This window comes from Periophthalmus magnuspinnatus, chromosome 14 (genome assembly GCF_009829125.3).
Source record: "Periophthalmus magnuspinnatus isolate fPerMag1 chromosome 14, fPerMag1.2.pri, whole genome shotgun sequence".
NCBI classification, from domain to species: domain Eukaryota; kingdom Metazoa; phylum Chordata; class Actinopteri; order Gobiiformes; family Gobiidae; genus Periophthalmus; species Periophthalmus magnuspinnatus.
The window spans coordinates 23,559,245-23,579,237 of record NC_047139.1 but is presented as its reverse complement, the minus strand read 5'-3'; the positions used below and the strand labels follow the sequence as shown (position 1 = coordinate 23,579,237).

At 38.4% G+C, this 19,993-nt stretch overlaps 1 protein-coding gene across 2 annotated transcripts in view; it reads left to right on the top strand.

Moving 5' to 3' along the window:
• Positions 1–19,993, top strand: part of spns2 (SPNS lysolipid transporter 2, sphingosine-1-phosphate) — an 84,515-nt gene that overhangs the window by 58,642 nt on the left and 5,880 nt on the right. The window contains exons 6-12 of one of the 2 annotated variants that reach the window (XM_033978003.2): positions 101–243; positions 1,216–1,371; positions 2,229–2,418; positions 5,417–5,482; positions 6,154–6,252; positions 10,773–10,936; positions 15,927–15,963. In XM_033978003.2, the coding sequence (XP_033833894.1) occupies positions 101–243; positions 1,216–1,371; positions 2,229–2,418; positions 5,417–5,482; positions 6,154–6,252; positions 10,773–10,936; positions 15,927–15,963 (855 nt within the window). Of the gene's footprint in view, positions 1–100; positions 244–1,215; positions 1,372–2,228; positions 2,419–5,416; positions 5,483–6,153; positions 6,253–10,772; positions 10,937–15,926; positions 15,974–19,993 lie in introns of both variants that reach the window. The other variant, XM_033978004.2, reaches the window with a different exon arrangement.

The following is a 19,993-nucleotide window of genomic DNA, read 5'->3' as shown; positions in this document are numbered from 1 at the left end:
CACTTATGAAAATGCTTACTAATACTTCTCTCTATAAATATTTATTCTTGTTCTGTTTTTGGCATGTTTTAGTTGATCCAGAACTTCTGTGTGTTTGCAGGTTTCGCCAATGTTAGGGATCACGGCAGGAACACTTATCCTTGTATTTGTCCCGGAGCCCAAGAGGGGGAGTGCCGACCAAAGGGGGGGCCGCATTAGGACCCGGACCTCCTGGTGCTGTGACATGAAGGCACTCGCAAAGAAGTAAGGCCCTGTCAACACAAACAAGCAGTGCCCAAAATGTATCCTGTCATTATAGGAAACTATAGGCACACACATAACAAATAATGCTATAGACCTAAACCTAAAACAATGGGCTGGGTCACACGACATCTATCAGTTTTTACAATATATTGCTAAATAATCTTCTCAAAATGCCTTTACCATAGAAATGCAGGATTACAGTATGTTTCCATGTTAGTATAATGTATGGACACCGCCCTTGATACCTACAGTATTTACCTTTACACTTAAAAGAACATTAAAATATTAGTAGTAATCTTCTCTGTTTAGTTTGAATGATTAATGATTCCTCTAGCTTTGTTTATACCTCATTGGATATAAACAGAATCCCATTTCGCAGCCTTTTGGCATAAATACTGTGTTACAAAAGCAGATATTTGTTGTTCTTATCTTGTGTTTTTTAAGCTACTATCTTGTGGGTTTTTTTTTTTACAATATATTGCTAAATTATCTCAAAATGTCTTTACCATAGAAATGCTAAATTACAGTAAAAATACATATATTACCTTAGATATACATATACAAAAGAGTCAGTTTAAAGAAAATCGCAATAAATATAGTTTTCCCTATTAGTTTGAATGAGTTATTAATTCATTAATTCATTCATCCATATATTAATGAATTACTCATTTGATTTTAGTGCCTTTCATGACACCCAAAACACTTTACAGCGCTACAGTTTACCATGACGCTGATTCCTCTAGCTTTGTTTATACCTCATTGGATCACATTTGGCATAAACGCTGTGTTGTTACATTGATATTTTTCCACCATTGTGATAAAAATCTCAGAAAGGGTCAACAAAGCAGATATTCGTTGTTCGTATCTTGTGTTTTTAAGCAGCTCAGACACAAACAAGTGCTGGTTAGAGATAATAAGAGCTTGTTTGTTTTTGATGTGATAATTCAGTGTTTTGATTTTGTCTGTTCACAGTCGCAGTTATGTTTTTTCGTCGCTCGCGTCTGCGGCAGTGTCCTTCGCCACAGGTGCTTTCGGTATGTGGATTCCTTCATACCTAACCAGAGCCCAGGAAGTTCAAAAGACCGCGATGCCGTGTGACAAGAACGAGATCTGTAACAGCACAGACAGGTGAGTGGTCAAAGACTTTAAACTTGGAGTGTAACATGAAACCCGATGTACAAAAGGTGCCATTGAACCATCACTCACTTTAGCTCTAATCCCGAGACGCTAGACTTCTCACAGAAACATGGCTGCTTAGTAGCTCCTCTAGTTCCAGTACATTCTTTTTGTTATTGAGTTGACATTTTTCCAACAGAAGTTAATTTGTTTTGCAAATATATTTTAAATGCATCTCACATAACTGCACTGCACTGTCGGCTCTAATTTGCTGGAGCTCAAAGAATATGCACATTGTGGTTTAAAAATTCAGCTTTAAACTGTATGCAAAAGTCATATAAAAATCTGCTCTAAAATCCTCCATAAATAGCATTAAAAACTAATTGGTAACTAGTAATTTGAGTAGTATTTAGTACTTATTTGGCAGCACTGATACCTAAGTAACTGTAACAAAATTTTCAATACTTTTTCCACCACTTCCTAAAAGGTAACTCCCTTCCACAGACTATATATATAAATGGACATAGCTAACCCGCTAATCACTGCGTTCCAAATAGGAAGTGAGCATAGGCGCACTTCCGGCTCCATCGACTCTGGCTCCAGTTTGCTTTCTATATTGAAAAACTGTCGCCCCTCTGTCCGCAAGTGCTACTTTCAGGCTAATCTATTTTTATTTCGCTATTGTGTCTGTAAATAAAGATGTGAACATTAATAACAGACAAATCAGGCACCTTCTTTCCCCGAGGTTGCTCCCACTAGAGCCGTCAATCAAACCTGTTGCTAAGGGCCCGCTCCCTCGCTCCCGATTGGCTCTTTGGTCCACATTTTTTTAATAAATTCTAACAGTCTTTTCCACTCCTCTCCCTCAGTATGATCTTTGGGGCCATCACCTGCGTCACCGGTCTTCTGGGCGTGGTCATCGGAGCCGCCACCACCCGCCTCTGTCGCCAGAAGACCGAGCGCGCCGACCCCCTGGTGTGCGCCGTCAGCATGCTGGGGTCCGCCATCTTCATCTGCCTCATCTTTGTGGTGGCCAAGAAGAGCATCATCGGCGCTTACGTAAGGGTCATTTCCCCTCTAACTTTCAGTATGTGAGCGGGAAGGAAGAGGTGTGATCAGATAGTAATGAGGGTTGTTTATGGTTAAGAGCAAATGATCACGTCTCTAGAGTTCGGAGGAAAAGTACACAAGAATCACAGGAGTCCTCACAATTCGATACAGTACACAATACATGCGATAATCAATATATTTAGTACAAGTTAGGGGTGGCTGAAATGAATATTAGATAGGGGGTTCTAGGGTCTTTCTAGTTACTAATAGAAGGGATCAGGTTCAACATTTGTGACTTTGTTTTGGATATTTTATGGGAAAGTACAGTGGAATAATCATTAGGGAAATCTGGCTCTTGCCCCCCATCTGGGAGTATGACATCATCTCATTTAAGAATCCGAAAACCACCAATCCTGGGTTTCAGAATGATGAGAATCTAAGGCCGTTGCCATAGCGACCAGCAATTTAAAACAAAAATATTATATCTTTTGAATGGGGAAAAGTCCTTGAAATGTTGCATGTAACAGGCAGCTCAAATCTATCTGTTTTTTTAACAACCAAGTACATTTTATAACTACTACCCACACGAACTTACAATGAACTACACCCAAAACAATGAGTATGTAAATGTAAATATATAGGATAAAGCCATTTTCTTTCTCTAAACAAGCGACAAAGGTGTAGCACTGTCATAAACTTTATATAATATAGCAAAAATACTGTTTATACTTAGCGATACGTATATTGATACTGCAGCCCACAATATCAAAACTGCATCTCGAAAATTTTGTATCAAGATATATAGAGATTTTGGTATTTTAGCACAATCCTGGGGTTTTCAAATGTTATGTCTGATACTGTGTAGGTGAAGTCATAGCAATTCTCAGGATGCTAGTGCTTGGATTGAGCTAATTAGTGGGTGTTTCTTGGCATTTCTTTAACCTTAACTGCCTGTTTAAAGTGGCCTTAGAAGTGACTGCAGGTGCCAGAGGTATTTCTATATTGTTTTTATTTCCAAGCAAAAGATCTGGCATGGCGAAACACAGTTTTAATAGAGGGAAAGGGTTGCACTCACAATTCACAGCCTTAGAACAATGGTGTAAATGGACCCAAAGTGCAGATTTCACACTCTTATCGCATCAGACCAACTGGCAAAATTGAAAAGGAAATAGTTCCAAACAAGCATTCGTAAATTTATCCAACTTTTCAGGTGTGGTCTATGAGTGGTTTGTGGGGATTTTGAACAACAATTTACCTAACTTGGTAGTACTAGGAATAGTAGTTGTGGTTGAAGTAGTACTACTAATCAAAAGAAATTACTGCACAATTAAAGGGCACTTTTATATGTTATAATGTTGTTTCCTCATCAAAAACAGACCTGGAGTTGTGTTTTGTTTCATTCATACATGTTTAACACACAAATCCTTCATATTTAGGCTGTGTTCTTCTCTCAAACAGAAAACACTCCACCTTGTTCCACCTTGTGATATCATGTGATGATATAGGAAGTGCTCCAGTGTGTTTTTAAACTCTGTACACCTTCACCTTCGCCTTCACTTCATTTGGATCATTTTAGCTGTGGAATTGCCGATCTTTACTGAACTAGAGGTGAAAGGTAGCTGTTAACTTGAAAACTACAGCTTCACGACATCACGAGGTGGAACAGAGCATTGGAGATGTAGACAGACTAATAATAAAGAGTTACTCAAACATGTGTGAATGAAACAAAACACAACTCCAGGTCTGTTTTTGAGGAAATAACATGGTTTAGAGCTAGAGCCAATTTAGTGTAATATAGGATCTTTAATTAAGAATGGACTTTTCAGACTTCCTCCTTCTCGGTTTACACTTTGCACATGTTTAGTGATAGGGTCAAGTATAATATACACTTTAATAACATAGCAGTAAGCTTATAGTGTGACCAAAACTTATGCAGATGCAAATACTGAAGGTAATCACTGAAATGCAATACCCAATACTTCTGCCAATTATATATGCAGCATGAAGAAGAAATATATGTTTTCTGTAATTAAAATGTTTATTGAGTTGTGTAATTACAATTAATAACACAAAAAGGATAATATAGCATAGCCTCAGAAGAGAAAAACTCCAACGACTTTAACAACGACTTATACTAAAACTATGCAACTGTTCGACCACAGCCCACTCAAATTTCCCAGCATCTCCTCATACACAGAAAAGGAAATATTCTTAACTTTATATCAAAAAGCTCTGTGTATTTTACAAACCTTTAAACAGAAAAAAAACCAATGAAAAGGGATTTCCATGAGAGAAACTATAATATACAACATTCCAGCAGTCGTCAGTTTGGATATTAACACCTCTGACATTAAAGGAGCGATTGTATGAGATCTAAGTTTTCACAGCAAACTATAGACAGATGTGTGAAATTGCCAGATAGAAGGCATGATATGGCCGGTTCTGCTCCGTTACCTTATTCATATTTGAGTGTCACATTGGGCACATCTCATACATATAATCATTAAGCTGAGGGTAGTCCCCAGTAGACAACCCGTGTCCGTCCGGCGTGTTAAACCGTGCCAGATCAAGCCAGCCAATTCAGATATATGAGCTTCCACTGTAAGCAAGGGCCATATGTTTTTTAAGTAACACCAGCTGCTAACACCGTATATGCCATTTAACACTGTTATTTAAAGATGATATTTTGGCTCCACCCAATCCAACACGCAAAAACAAACATGCACCATTTATTTGTATGGCTTTTACCCGAATCTCCTTATCATGCTGTTGACCAAACGCTGCACTTTACAGGACCAAAATGAAAGCCTGTGTATCTATATGTATAATTGGGCCACAACATAATAACATGTTTTGAAACCACGTTAACCAATGCGTTTTTAGATATACCAAAGTTCACATAGAGTGGCACGATATGAGAAACAAACCTCTTTTTTGGTTAATGTTATGTGCTACTGTCATTTGTGCAGTGATGACAATACTTTATTTGCATTTTGTTGTTTCTTAGGTGTGCATCTTCATTGGAGAAACACTGCTCTTCCTGAATTGGGCCATCACAGCTGACATTTTAATGGTATGTTATAAAAAACCTACATTTTGGTCACTTTGGTCACTGGAAATTCCTGTAATGCAATTGACTATATATAATGCACATAGTATTTTTTTGGCACAGGTTTTTGGCCAGATGCATGACTTCAGTGAAACCATTTCTTTTTATGAAGTCTTAGAGCTGACTGCTTTTATGCCCCAACTTGTACTACTTCATTACTGATTAACTGTTGCCTTTAATTAGCCTTAATAAAGCATGGACGATAAAGCATGAGTTAATTTGTAATGAACTCATTTTTTTTTTAAATTAAGAATGGCTCTGGTGCTGGGCCTATCACTATCGCTTGTCTCCATCGAGATGTTTTGACTTTACCTGAAATATTACACAGTACAGCATTAAACTACTCTGTCTAACCTCACCTATACATTAAATGATATGCTTTTTATTGCTAAAATAAGCATGCATTCTTACTGGGAGCCATTTCACCTCTCTACAAATCTAACCTGTAACTTGGCCTAATGGTGTCACCTGCTCGTCTCCATAGAGATTTATTAGTTTTATTTATTAGCAAAGCAAGGACATCTCCATGGATACGAGTAGGTTCATAATTCAAATGTCTTTCAACCAGCTAACTCTTAACCCAATTACTGTTCCTGATTTCATGCATTTCTTTACCATCTTGTATTTCTGTGCAGTTTGTAGTCATCCCGACACGGAGAGCAACAGCAGTGGCCTTCCAGGGCTTCATCTCTCATTTACTTGGAGACGCAGGGAGCCCGTATCTCATCGGACTGGTAAGCCTCATTACATACAGACCTGTGATGATAACACAAGTGTAATATATATTGCTCAAGAAAACATAAATGCTTAAATGAAGATATTGAAACTAACCCATGCCACTGACACAATAACCCTTAAAGAAGACATATTGTGCTTGTTTCTGCTATATATTTATAAATTATAACACCCATGGATCATTATGTCATAATTTGCACAGTTTAAATTGCAGTATTAATCTAAAACAACTTACATATTACTATTACCTACATAATAGGTCTGTTTTAAATATGATTATTCTGAAAAACTCTTCTAAATATCTTAAAAAAAACATGAACTGCAGTAACTAAATAGCAGAATGAAACACTTATTACCTATAATGAGTCAAAAAGATGGTTTATTCCCCTGTCTGTCATGGCAGTCCAATTACATAAGACCCTGGTTAATATATATATATAATACATGTTAGAACATATAGTATATTTGAGTGCACCTTTCACACACACAGGACACATTGAGACGCCAAATGAGCTTTAAGTGGGCCAGTGCAAAGACTAGAACAAGTGGAGCTTTTAGCCACACTCCCAAGAGAACAGCTGAACACAGTTGTGATTTCACCAGCAGTCTTCGGCCTGTCAGAGCGTCTTCTAGTAAATCTTGTAGCTCCCAAAAGGGGCCAGTGTACTGTATTTGATTGGTCTGCGGAAGGAGGGGGCACTTAGCGGGGGCATTTGGTCTGTCAAGGTCGCAGTAAACACCGACCGAGCAGCTCCCCCACCCCGGAATACCACTCACTTGTTCATTACAGGAAAAACAGTCAAGTGAACAGAGCGCAAGTGAATGGCTAATTTATGTATTGAGAATGAAGGTGTGTTTTCCTCACAAGTGCATATTTTTATCCATGAGAGGCCGCGAGAAGTAGGCTAATCTCTGCACCGCTTTACTGAACTACTTTTATGACTATGAATCAAACCCACACATTTTCTGAATCAAAGTTTTATATTCATGGTCATTGTATTGCAGCCAAAAGATAATAGGTTGTCTTTATGATCTCTGTTTGCGTTGTGTTATTGTAGTGCTCTTGGCTTAGTGCCGGGGTCAAGTTAACAAAAGCTGTGGAAGTCTTTGATTAGGGAATCAGCCAATCCTCTGACAGATTCCCAGCAGATGCATAGTCAGCTGTGTGTATTTTTCTCAAATGGATATAATGTTCAAAAGATGAAATTGTGGGATCTTTATGTATCAACAAGAGCTTCAAAGTTTGAATAATTCCCACTGGGATTTTACAAGCGTCCTGGCATTATTGATAAAAGAATACATCCATTTTCACCATAGCCTTTTAATATATTGTTAGAGACGGGGTTTTTTTAGAGGGGTGTCCCGATAATAGTATTTCAGTTCAGCAGGAATGGCTTAAGTATGGGTTTTGAGTATCAAGAAAATGTGAAATCACTGCAAAATTACCCATATTATTTTGAAATTTTCCAGCTTTTTTCATTTTTTTGTTTTAATGTGCCTGTATTACTTTACTAGCTGTTTTCTGATCTATGTTGTAATGTTATTTCCTCATCAAAAGACATACCTGGATTTGGGGTTTTTTCCGTATAACATGGCTAAAAGGTCACAAGACTCAATTTTTCATAATATAGGACTTTTAAATCAGTTTGCAAATGAGCTTTTTTTTGTTACAAATAATATACTCGATATTCAATTTTTCACATAACTTTTAACTCAACTGCATCCCCTCAGACCCTCTGGTCATCTGCGCGGGGTGACAGCCTCCCCCACCAGCAACACACGCCAAATGTCCCGGGACTTTCTCACTTCTCCGCAAACCTCAGAGTGCTCCGAGTGCGTCACTTTCACTGCATCAGTTCCTGTAGCGAGGTTTGGCACCCGAGGGTGATGAGGTTCTGGTGACGTGAACCCAAAACAGCCACTATAGCGGTCAGCTCTACTCATCGGTTAAACTTTTGACCAATGTGCAAAGTCAGGACATTGTGCTAAATGCCAAAATGAACTCTTTTAGCTCACATATTTGTTGTTCACTGTTAATTCACTTCTTTCTGTAGTATCTTATAGCCAGGCGCGTCGAAAGATCGGGGTCTCACACAGACACAGTATCCTAATTACCACTTACCAATGTTTTTCTTACTTGACCAGCTGTTTTATATATAACTTAAGGATTTCTATGCACAACAGCAGAAAGGAGAAAGCCTGGAAGGAGTTATGTGGAGCTTTGGGAGTGATGGGACAGTTTAAGTTGCCTTTTCATTTCTGAAGATGCCGTTTACTATCACTTTGCTTATACATAGTGGTTTTTGTGCAAGATTCTATTAATTCTGAGAGGTTTTGCCAGTGCCACGCTCCATTTTAGCCGATTAATCAGAGCACACTTTTATCGACTACAGCTTTAGTAGAAATATGTTCATAAATTCTGATTGTGGTGACATTGTATTGACGTGATCTATACCGTAAGCCCATATTCAATTAAACTTTGAATGCACTGTTGGCTTGATATAAGACCATTAACAACTGGGTCATATTTTCTCTCCATTATGCAAATTCAATTCAGATTTGTTTAATACATGGTTAGCTTCATATACGCTAGGACCATCAACACCTCAGCTTTTAAATATTACCAAAACATACTTTCAGGTAGGTTTCAGTTTGTTATACCCAACATTTTAAGGACTTTTTCGCCATTCCCCCATTTTCCCCATTGTTTTAAATAGTTAATCGCTATGGCAACAGTCCTTATTTCTTATCATACTGAGATCCGTGGATACATACGTTCAAAATTTACAACCTTTCCAGAAGAATGTGCTTGATCCAGTAATGCCCTCAGCCGCACATACACAGGCCCTACCCATCAGTATCCCCAGAGAAGCACATAATGGACTTTTGCAGTCTACGAGCACGTGGCGAGGGACAATCTCTTAGCAATCTTCCCAGAAATGCCTTCGAGCTTGATAATTACACATTTCGGCCATGTATTTTTAGTTCAGTTACATTTTCCAACTTTTGTGCGATTTTGTTAGATAAATTAAAGCTATTTGGGCCACCCGCAGCTAAACTACACTTTTGATAGTCTTAATAAAGCATGAACAAAGATTTAGTCGATCATTAACAAGCAGTTAATTAAGAATGATTAAGGTGTGACTACTGAATTCATACCCTGACCCCTTAATTAAAGCTACTATCTGTAACTTGGTTTGATTTTTTTCACCAGCAGATGGCAGATGTGCTCACCTGCCCTTTATTCAGCCTCACCTGTGCTCTCTGGTCTGGTTTACTATTAGACTGCAGAAACACAGATAGCATCTAGTGGTTGTATGTGAGAATACAACAGGGCCGGGTTACCGAGTCTAGTTAGAAATGGTAGCTTTAAGTAGATATTAACTCTGAATAAACTTCTCAATAAAGTATTTTGTTAATTCATACACATTTTCCCTTTTCTTTTTGATAAGGCGCTACACAAGAGCACATACACATACAGTGAATTAAACAGCCTTCCCTGTAACATCTGCCTGTCAGCACTATTCCAGCTCTCCAGTCCCCATTGAGAAGCACTTTCTGCTGACTGCAACATATAATCAATGTTCTTCAGCCCGGGTGACCTATGGCTCGCTCCCAAACAGGAAAACCCCTCGCTCATACTAGCGACATACACCAGGACTACTCTAATCTGCTAAAAGCTGTACACTGAGCAGCTTCCTCTCCCCTCAGAGCTGCTGTCAGTCTATAGCAATTGTACAGTGATGGATACAGAAGGGGTCAGAAACACCCAGCACTGTTCAGCTGTTGTTTTCTTCAACATAAATCTGCTTGAGCAAAACCAATGCCTTTTGAAGTGGGGAAATGGACTAATGCTCTAATAAAATAAAGCCAGCCAAGTGAGAGTAGTTGAATGCATATATCTGGGGTAAAGTACTTACATAGGCCTGCTCATGACTCGTTCTAATTAACTATTAAAGCATTACATTCTGCTATTTATTTATTTATTTTAGCCTTACCGGAACTATCCTGCTTTAGACTTTTGTGTTAGTGGGAAGTAGTTTTATAAGTAGTCTTAAAAACATGAAAAGCAGAACTAGTTCATTTTAAATGGTTTGCAGTGGTTCAAAGTTATTCCTCACTTGCCTTATGCTTTCCGAACATCCTAATTATTCACCGCAATGACTTCATAAGCACTTTTTACAACTTTTAGAGACAACAACTAAGAACAGCTAGCATATTAACACACACTTCCTGTTTATCGGACAATAAAACGCTTTCTAATTAGATGCAGACAGTGCACAGAGGACTTATTTTGACCTCAAGAGCTGCTTTTACAATGTGGCTGTACTGGGGCAAGACATTGTGCTCATGACGTCCCTACTTATACATGTATATGCAAAAAAAATGTGTGGTATCTGACAACACTACTGCATTGTAATAACTCACTATATGTATGTATATAATAACAAAGTTGTCTTTCCTAAGAGTCAGCTGAGGTCTTGTTTGTCATTGCGTGTTTGTTGTGTTTGTGTTTCAGATCTCCGACAGTCTTCAGGAGAGCTACGCGACGTCAACCCTGTGGAAGTTCCTGAGTCTGGGATATGCCCTCATGCTCTGTCCCTTCATCATCGTCCTGGGGGGCATGTTTTTCCTGGCCACAGCGCTGTTCTTTCTAGACGACCGGGAGAAAGCCGAGAATCAGTGAGTGACTTGTATATTGTTAGAGTTACTCATCATTATGTCATCTATTATTTAGTAATTGGTTCTTTAAATATTTGATGGCGTCCTTGGATGTCCCTGTGGTGAGTTTATATTAGTGAGCCATTGCAGTTATTCAAATGGGAGTCAAGAATAGATTTTCTAAAAGTTTTTGCTATATGGTCCTAAGAGGTCATTAGCCGGTATGTTTCTGTATCCATTAGTCCAGAATGGAGTGGTTTGCATAGAGCGTTTGTCCACTGATCCAAAGGTTGGCGGAGCGATTCCAGCTCCCATAGATGAATGATGCCGTTGTGTCCTTTGACAAGACACTTAACCCACCTCACCCCCAACGCTATATAAAAATATGACCATTGACCAAACCCAAGTCCCAAGTAAGAATTACGTCAAAATTAATCCTTATTTTCAAAGTTACAAAATACCATATTATAAGGGAATTCAACTTTTGTCCGATACCACTTTATAATAATTACACCTTAATTAGTCTTAATAATGCATGAACAAGACATAATTTATAATGGACAATCTATTTACAATGATTCAGGGTTTTTAACCTCAGAATTAAGGGTTTATGGTTCGGTATTTGGGTTAGGAAGAAGGATTACGGTGTTAATTAAGTAGCTGCTGAGCTTTAATCCTTCTTATTTTTCTTCATTTATCTTTATTTATACAGGGAGAGCCCAATGAGTGCACTCAGACTCTCCTTTACATGGATGCCCTGTTTAAAATACAGAAAAATACAAACAAAAATCAAACAAAACACAATTACATATGTGCACTTGTAACATTAAAACAGGTTAAAGTGTGATTATATCCCATTTTGCTTGTCCTTGAAATGTATTCCATTTTTGGGAAGCAAAGTAACCTAATGCTTTTTTTCCATTTCAGTTCTAACGTGGCCAGTTTTTAGACAGAGACAATCGTGAAATCTTGTATTAATAGTTCCCGTATCAGTGATCAGTAAGCAAATGAGATATTCAGGCAGTCTATCAAGTAGTCCCTTATAAATAAATTTCACACAATGTTGCTCTTCTGATAAATAGTGATGGCCAACTTACTTTTTCATAGAGCGTACAGTGGTGGGTTTTTAATTCCTCACCTGTTATGAAACAAAGAACTGAGTATCTAAAGGTTTCAAAGCAGAGGCTGATGTCTGCATGTATATCAAATCTACATAATCTAGTAAACTATAAGTAAACTAATTGTTCTTTATGAATTCAGTCTTTGTTCATGATCGGGGAATTATAAAGCGTTAGTCTTTTCATATCAAACTTTTTTTTTATTTAACAGTGCATGTCTTGTCAACATTTGTCAACATGGTTGGAAATGTGTTGCAAAAAATCGATCAACTCATAAATGAAAGAACAATATAAGTCAGAGGATTTGCTGTTGGGCCCCTGAAACCCAAAGAGAAAGAAGCATAAAAATGTTATAGTGTTGTTGTGGTCACTGCTCCTGACAAGTATAAGTCACACAGTGTACACGACCAGTGCCAACAGTGATGCCAGCCATGCCCAACTGAGAACGGCCCGAGAGCCAATAGAAAGTGCACGTCAGCTAAAACCAGTCCAGAGCTGACACTGGCTGTTTTATCTATCAATCCTTTTAAGTGCACATGACAGGTTAGACTTCTCATTTCACTAAATCTTAGAACATATGTAGGATTTCATTTTAACCTCTTGCCTAGTTTAGTTTGCATCATTTTTATTTCCTGTTTAGATATGGGCAGCTGAGTGACATACATAGACATAATGCCATAACCGTTACCCAGCAACCATAATAGTTATGATTAGACCAATAAAAAATGACAACACTCTTTGCTACTTTCTGTATTTTTGGATCTTTTCTCAACTTTTTCTTCCACAAACTGATGTAAAACTATGATAAATATTAGCCACATAAAGTATCCCACCAAACCAAGTAATAATAATAAAAACATATAAACCTGTCATGTGTACTTTAAAGTAAACTTCGCTTTCACCATCCTTCACTATGCTTTTAAACTTTCCTTTTTCAAACAAGAAAATGAGGAACAGTTCCCAACGTGACCTTAAGAAACTAACTCAAACGCGCTCATCCTCTTTCAGATGTCCAGACTTCTTCCTATTTTTTATCACACTATTCCGGTCCCTAGTGCCGGCTTTCTCAGAAAATGGCTTCCTTCCTGTTGAAGATGTTATAGGCAGGATGGTAGTCTGATGTCTGCGTACAATCTATGTTCATCAGTGCTATTCCCACGCCTAAGCCTCAGAGAAAGTGCATAAGTACATTAACAGTAGCATACATGGGAGCCCACATCATAACCACTGTGGAAAGTCCCAACACCACTTTGACTACATCCATTCCCATTGTAAAATAAAATATCAGATCTGTAGCCAGTGTTGGTAGATCCTGCTGTGATTTTTGTCGAGTCTATAAATGGGGAAGAAAAGCATTTACAGCATTCCCGCTTTAAAAGTATGATGATGTAACTTCTGATGGCACATGGCGTCTCTCTGTTAGGGATGCCCCGATTCAGCTTTTTTTGTTCCGATACTGATGTCGATACTTTCGCTTTAAGTATCTACCAATACCAATTCTAGGGGGGTAACTGGGGATACTAGACTGAAAATATAATTTATTGCCTTTAAACATAAATGGTGTATGGTAAAGTAGCTACAGAATGAGGGGTTTTGAACCAACATTGTTCAGTAAATCGTCTTATTACACCAATTTATTAACCAAAATGGGATGTCGACTCAACTGATATCCGATCCATCAAAATTGTCAATATCTGCGCCATATTCGATACCAGTATTGTATCACTGCTTGTATCCCTACTCTCTATGATTATGTTTGTGCTTTGCTTAGATTGTCCCACATTATAGCATTAAATTGATCCAAAGTTAATTGTAATTTGTGAGTTTTATTGCTCAAAGATATCTTGAAAAACATAATATTCTTACTGTGAAAAGATCTGACTTGTAAGTTGTTTCTAAGGAGGTAAACCCTTTTAAACAGCAAAACAAAAAACAACAAAACAACCATAGACAAGCAGATGCCTTCCCCCTAAAAGTTTCATAGTGAAGATCCTGTAGTGGTTTCTGTGAGGTTAGACTCACTGTATAAATAGGGAAGAAAAGCAGAACAATGGTAAAGTGAAGTGCCGGTCCCTGTAACAGATATGAAGTTGCGGCTTGATTCTGTGGTTAGACGAACTGTAACTGACCACATGAATGCAACTCTAGCCAAATGGTATATTCACTCATTCAGCCACTTCTTTAGGGGCTACAGGGAGTGCATTGTTCACATATGGAGTTCAAAAGAAATGTAAAAAAGCAAAACATAGGTGCCAGTCTGTTATGTCATTTTACCACTGTGACAAATTTTAGAATTACAAGTTTAAAGGATCTAAAAGCACCATTATCAAACAGTAGCAATAGACTTAAAGCAGAAATACAGTGTTTTGTAAGATAAGACCATAGCCATGCTCATATTCAAATGCAATTCATATTAATGGTATCGTAGCACTAGTTCTTGGATGCATATTTTTGCGTATAACGAAAACCCATTGCCTTAATCGCAACATCCAAATATAATCTTACTTTTGAACAGTTGTACGAGGACTTGGATGCATATATTTGTGTGGAAAAGGATCTAAAAACATCATTACTAAACAGTAGCAACAGCGATTCTTACATAACACTTCTCAGTGAAAACCATAAACGTGCTGTGTACATCTACAACTCGATACAAGCGTTGGGCTGTTCCACGAATGTGCTATTTTTAGACCTCCATTCACACAATAAAGCCCCCATTTTTAAAATCCGCCCAGACTTCACAGCTCCTCCAGTGTGTCCTCGGATACTCGGAGCTATTTATAAAACACAGGGGACTAAGTGTGTGGAGCAAACCGTTCTATTTCTGGACCTTTATTATTTCTGTGCTCTCTGTAATGGCTCGGTTAGAGTGTATCTACCCGCCCTTTTATATATTCATCGAAGCCACAATTACAGTTACTGATGTGTGAGAGAGGACTATTTGAACTAGTCCTGGTTCAGTTCACACAGAAAGAGTGTATCGTCAAGTGTGACATAGTGAAGACAGCGTTTCCAACAAGAAGGGAACATGTTGTTTGTAGAGGGATAGCTGTTATTTCAGACCAGGCGGCTCCAAACTATTCTCAAAACAGGGTCAAATCTAGGGATACTGAAAAAGTACTATATATTTTGGATTATAGGACCAGACAATATGGAGATAAAAATCAAACTGTGATTTAATTGCTGTGACGTCTGCTGTGTTGGTCATATCGTGACTTCTTATTGCTCTATTTAATGCAGCTGTCTGCTCAAACACTGGCACTTTTTTCCCACCCACTCTTATTGGTGAACCTCTGTAAGGCTCTGAGAGAGTGACAGCTGAATTTAACTAATCACAGTCAAGCGTGGCATTTCAGAAGAAGCAGGTTATATATTTAGGTCTTAAAGTAAACCTGGGCATGTTTTAATCCAGTTACTGTCCCCTGCAAGTTTCTGATCATAATTATTATAGTGTAGTGACAGATTACGGTGAGTAGCCTATAATTTACAGGAATTTTCTTATGAGCCTGTGTTACACCAATAATCATGTTGGACCTTCACTGCATGTCTGGATTCAAATATGGCCCTTGCAGAAAAAATACTTGCCCACCCCCGTAAAGGCCATAGAAAAATACAAATGTACATGAATCATTAAAGCAACATGTAAAAATCTGTCAAAGGGACAAAAAAATTGTAGGCTTGAAGACATTTCGCTGCTCATCCAAGTTCTGAACTGAAGAACTGGATGAGCAGTGAAACGTCTTCACTCTGAGGGATTACACATACATGAATCGTTCTAACATCGAAATTCATTTTTTGCCATATCGCCCACCTGTACTTTGGACATGTCTGAGTTTGAGAATTTCTTGTGAAAATCGTGTTCTTTTCCTAAAAGTACTCTCTTTTCTCCACAGCCTGGCTCAGCTCACACAGCGGCCGTCCTCTGTCAAGGTATGACAAGGTAATTTCCTTTTATTTCCTTCGCTTCATTAAACTTTAGCTTTTCAGCTCAGCAGTCGCACATGCAATTTAAGAGGCTGTTAACGAGGACACTCAAATCTTGATGTTTTCCCATTAACTAGATGCAGCTTCTGTAATATGCTCTGCTCTATGGTGCACTCTCTGTAGACATTGTACCCTGGAAGTGTTATTTGATCAAAGTATGTTGTTTTTACCAAGACCAGGCCAGCTTCCTGTCTTTATCAGGAACAAGCATGGGTCAAAAAGTCTCGCTCACAAATGATTAACTGACAAAAACACACAATTATTGGCAGCCGACCAGCCCTTACCTTACAAAGTAGGACAATGGAGGTACAGTTGTGGCTCAAGAAAAAACAAGATTAAACTCTGAGTGATAAGAGCGACAAGGAATCCGCTGTGAATTTCTTGTAAAGGTTATCGAACAGAGCCAAAAGGCCAAGGTTTCTTTGTTCTTATGTGTATATGCCCTTAAGATACTCTACTGTAGACTGGATGAGTTGAATGTGAGATTTATGATAGAAAAATAAATATATATTCATCAGTGAGTCCATGAGTAATTTAGATGGAATTAGGGTTGCACAATTTTGGGGAAAAAAATCTGCGTTTGAGATTAGATTTGAAACATTTCAGGAGTTTGAGGGAATGCTGAAATATGAACTGATAAACTAATACAAGAATCACTTGAATTTCAGAACATGTCTCTTGTGGTTGAGCATTTTGCCTCGTTTTGGTTTTAATAATTGCGATAAATAGTGCCGCCCTACTTGGAATTGACTGGCAACTCTTGAACTGGGGTGAATCAAAGGTTCTCGTACGTAGGTTAAATATTTCAGGAAGTAGTAGTAGTCTGATCTCATGCCATTTGCAAGTACATGTAGTATTTATGAACGATTGTGATGGAAAAATGTCATGAAGGTGCCAGGACATGCGAGGGATGATCTCATCTCTTCAACAGCATTATAGTGGTTTGGAAACAGGAGGTGTGCAAATGAATTACAAGCCAGAAAAAAAATGACGTGTCACATTTCGGAGCTTCACATAAGTTCTGATGTGTTGTGGCCGGTCTCCAAGGAAACAACAGTGTTCAATCAGCATTTGTCACGTTAACGTTGGTTTTGAGTGGAACGTGAGAGCAAAACAAAATGGTTGAAAATAGTGCTGTGTATTAGGCAGGTGGTCAGAGTGTTAACTTTTTTTAAATAACTTGTTTGGATTGTTTGTGATTATAACGTTACAGTGAAGATGCACTATGGTGAGGCGACGCTAGTTTATTTGTATAGCACAATATGTACACAAAGCAATTCAAAGTGCTTTACAGAATAAGAAAGACATTAACATCACAATGCAAACTAATAAAAGCATAAATAATAATCAAAGAATTACAATTTAAAGAGGAGAGTGCAGACTAAAAACCTTTCAGTCATATGCACAGCTAAACAGAACTGATTTGAGCCTGGATTTAAAACATTGTCAAAGTAGAGGCCTGCCTCACATCTTCAGGAAGACTGTTCCAGGTTTTAGCTGCATAAAACTGAAACGCTGATTGCTCATGTTTAGTCCTGACTCTGGGCACCAGGAGGAGGCCGGTTCCTGAAGTCCTCAGAGTGTGAGATGGTTCATATTACAGATATACGGTGTTAGGCCAACGAGGGACTTGTTCACAAGCAGAGATGCTTTAGTCTATTCTCTGAGCCACAGGAGCCAGTGCAGAGACCTGAGCACAGGACACATGTGCTCCAAGTCCGGTTTAGACAGTATGCCTTTGATTTTTCTAATGTTTTTAGATGGTAAAAAGCTGCAGATGTTATTGATTTGATGTGACTGTTAAAGTTCATGTCTGAGTCCATTATTACCCTTAGATTTCCAGCCTGATTTGAAGCTTTTAGAGAGACTGGAGGCGACTGCTGACACGTTCTCTTTGTTTCTGTGGGCCCAAGACGATGACTTCAGTCTTGTGTGGGTTTGCTGTGTCTGCAGCTGCTTGTCTTAGCACTTTGCCTGGAAAGTCCCACAATATAGCATTAGAAATATTTATCTATTTAGCATATGTTTAATTATAGGTGTTTTGTTGCTCAGAAAAACCTTGAGAAACATATATTCTTACGGTGAGTGGGGTTGACTCTCCACAGATCTAACCTATAACTTGGCTTGTCCTGGAGGCGATGCCTGCTTTTCTCCATGTAGTTACATTTAATGCCATACAGGGGAACATTCCAGGCAAAGTAGTAACCTAACGACAGAGACTAGCTGGTGATGGACTCTCCCATAAAAGTTAAATAATGCACCTCTGATTATACCGTCTATTATGACCTTTGAGAGGAAAACGAACACTCAAAATCAACCTAAGAGCTTTGAATAATGATTTCTTATTACATTATGAATATTAAAATCTAGTATTTTCCTGCGCTGTAACACCCACACACTGCTGACTGACTGGAGGGATTATGAGTCCCACGTCCTGTCAGAGTTCTGTGGGTTGATTTGCATGTCGCACTGATAAATGAGAGGAGATGACTTTATTGTGGGCAGGAAATCAAACTAAAAGAGCCAATGATACTTGGTGAATAGCAGAACACACATTATGCGGAATGGTTCAAAATCCTGCAAAACTGTGTGTGTGCACCCGTGTCATACTATTCATTAGGTCATAGCAGTGGAACATTTTTACCATTGAAATTACAGTTATATTAGTAATAATAGTACTCCAGCAGATATAACTTACCACTTCTACTTACTTTAAATTTAAACCTTTATCAAGTGTTGGGTACGTTCACACATCACACCAAAATTGAGACTAAACCCGGAACTAAACCTTTTCTTCGTCTTTAAACCCACCTCTTCGCCCTGGCATTTAACACTAGCTACACAGGATATCTTGGTGTTCTACTGTTCTTTGCTTATGTATTGCATTATCTGTATATTTGATTTTTGTTGACATTTTACGTGAAGGACTTTGGGCAGCAGAAGTTGTTTTTACTACTACTTAAATCAAATTGAACTTGAATAAATCTGGACTAGATTAGGACCAATTTTAGACGTATGTGAACGCACCCTAATTCCTTTAATGCAAGTTCACTAACACCCACTCTAACAACAAGGCTGTAATGAAATACCTTTAAGATTCAACAAATACACTTTACTTATCCTTGCAAGATACGATTTCAGTCTTCTGGAAAATTGAAGCTTCCTATTACTTCCTACAGAAATTGATTTTTTTGTTTGTAACATATAATCCTGAGTGACAGGTTTATATTTCCTCTATGCGGCTGTGTCTGAGTATGGATCAATAGATCACAGTTAAGCCTCTCTTATGACCCTTTCACACTTTTATATCCCTGACCATTGCTTCCAAAACCACTGCAAGATTACGACAAGATCAACCAAACCGATAGTGACATTCCCAAAATTCGTCTTCATAATTCCAGGTTCAGATGGAGTGAAGCAAAGCGACTTCTGTATAAATTAGGATGAACCGTTACACTAATCACTTAATCTGTTATACATTGCAAGCTATTAATCTCTGGCCAATGCAATCCCAGGCAGAGATTAGATGCACCCAGATCCGGGATCCAATTAGGTTTCCCTGGCCATTTTTTCCCCATCCCCCTTTGCACCACATTTCAACTGTAGAGGACATCCCAATGCTCCGTGCTGTCAAATGCATCAGCGGGAGTCTTGACAAGGGCCCATTTTGGTTTCATTTATTCGATAACCGCAGACCTATATGTCCTATAGGGAGGAAGTTCACAGCATAAGGTAAAGCTGCTATAGTCCAAATGCCTCCTGTTTACACAGCTGTAGACTCATAACTCTGCTCCTTCCAGCTCTTATCATGGGCTGAAGATTTGAGACGTGGGTAGCACAGTAACCACAGACCTCACACAAGTGCAACAAAGGCTATTGTCCTGAATGTAGTACTTTCAGATGTGTCTTCACTGAAAAACTGATTCAGCCACTATAGGCAAGGCAAGGCAAGTTTATTTGTATAGCACCATTTGTA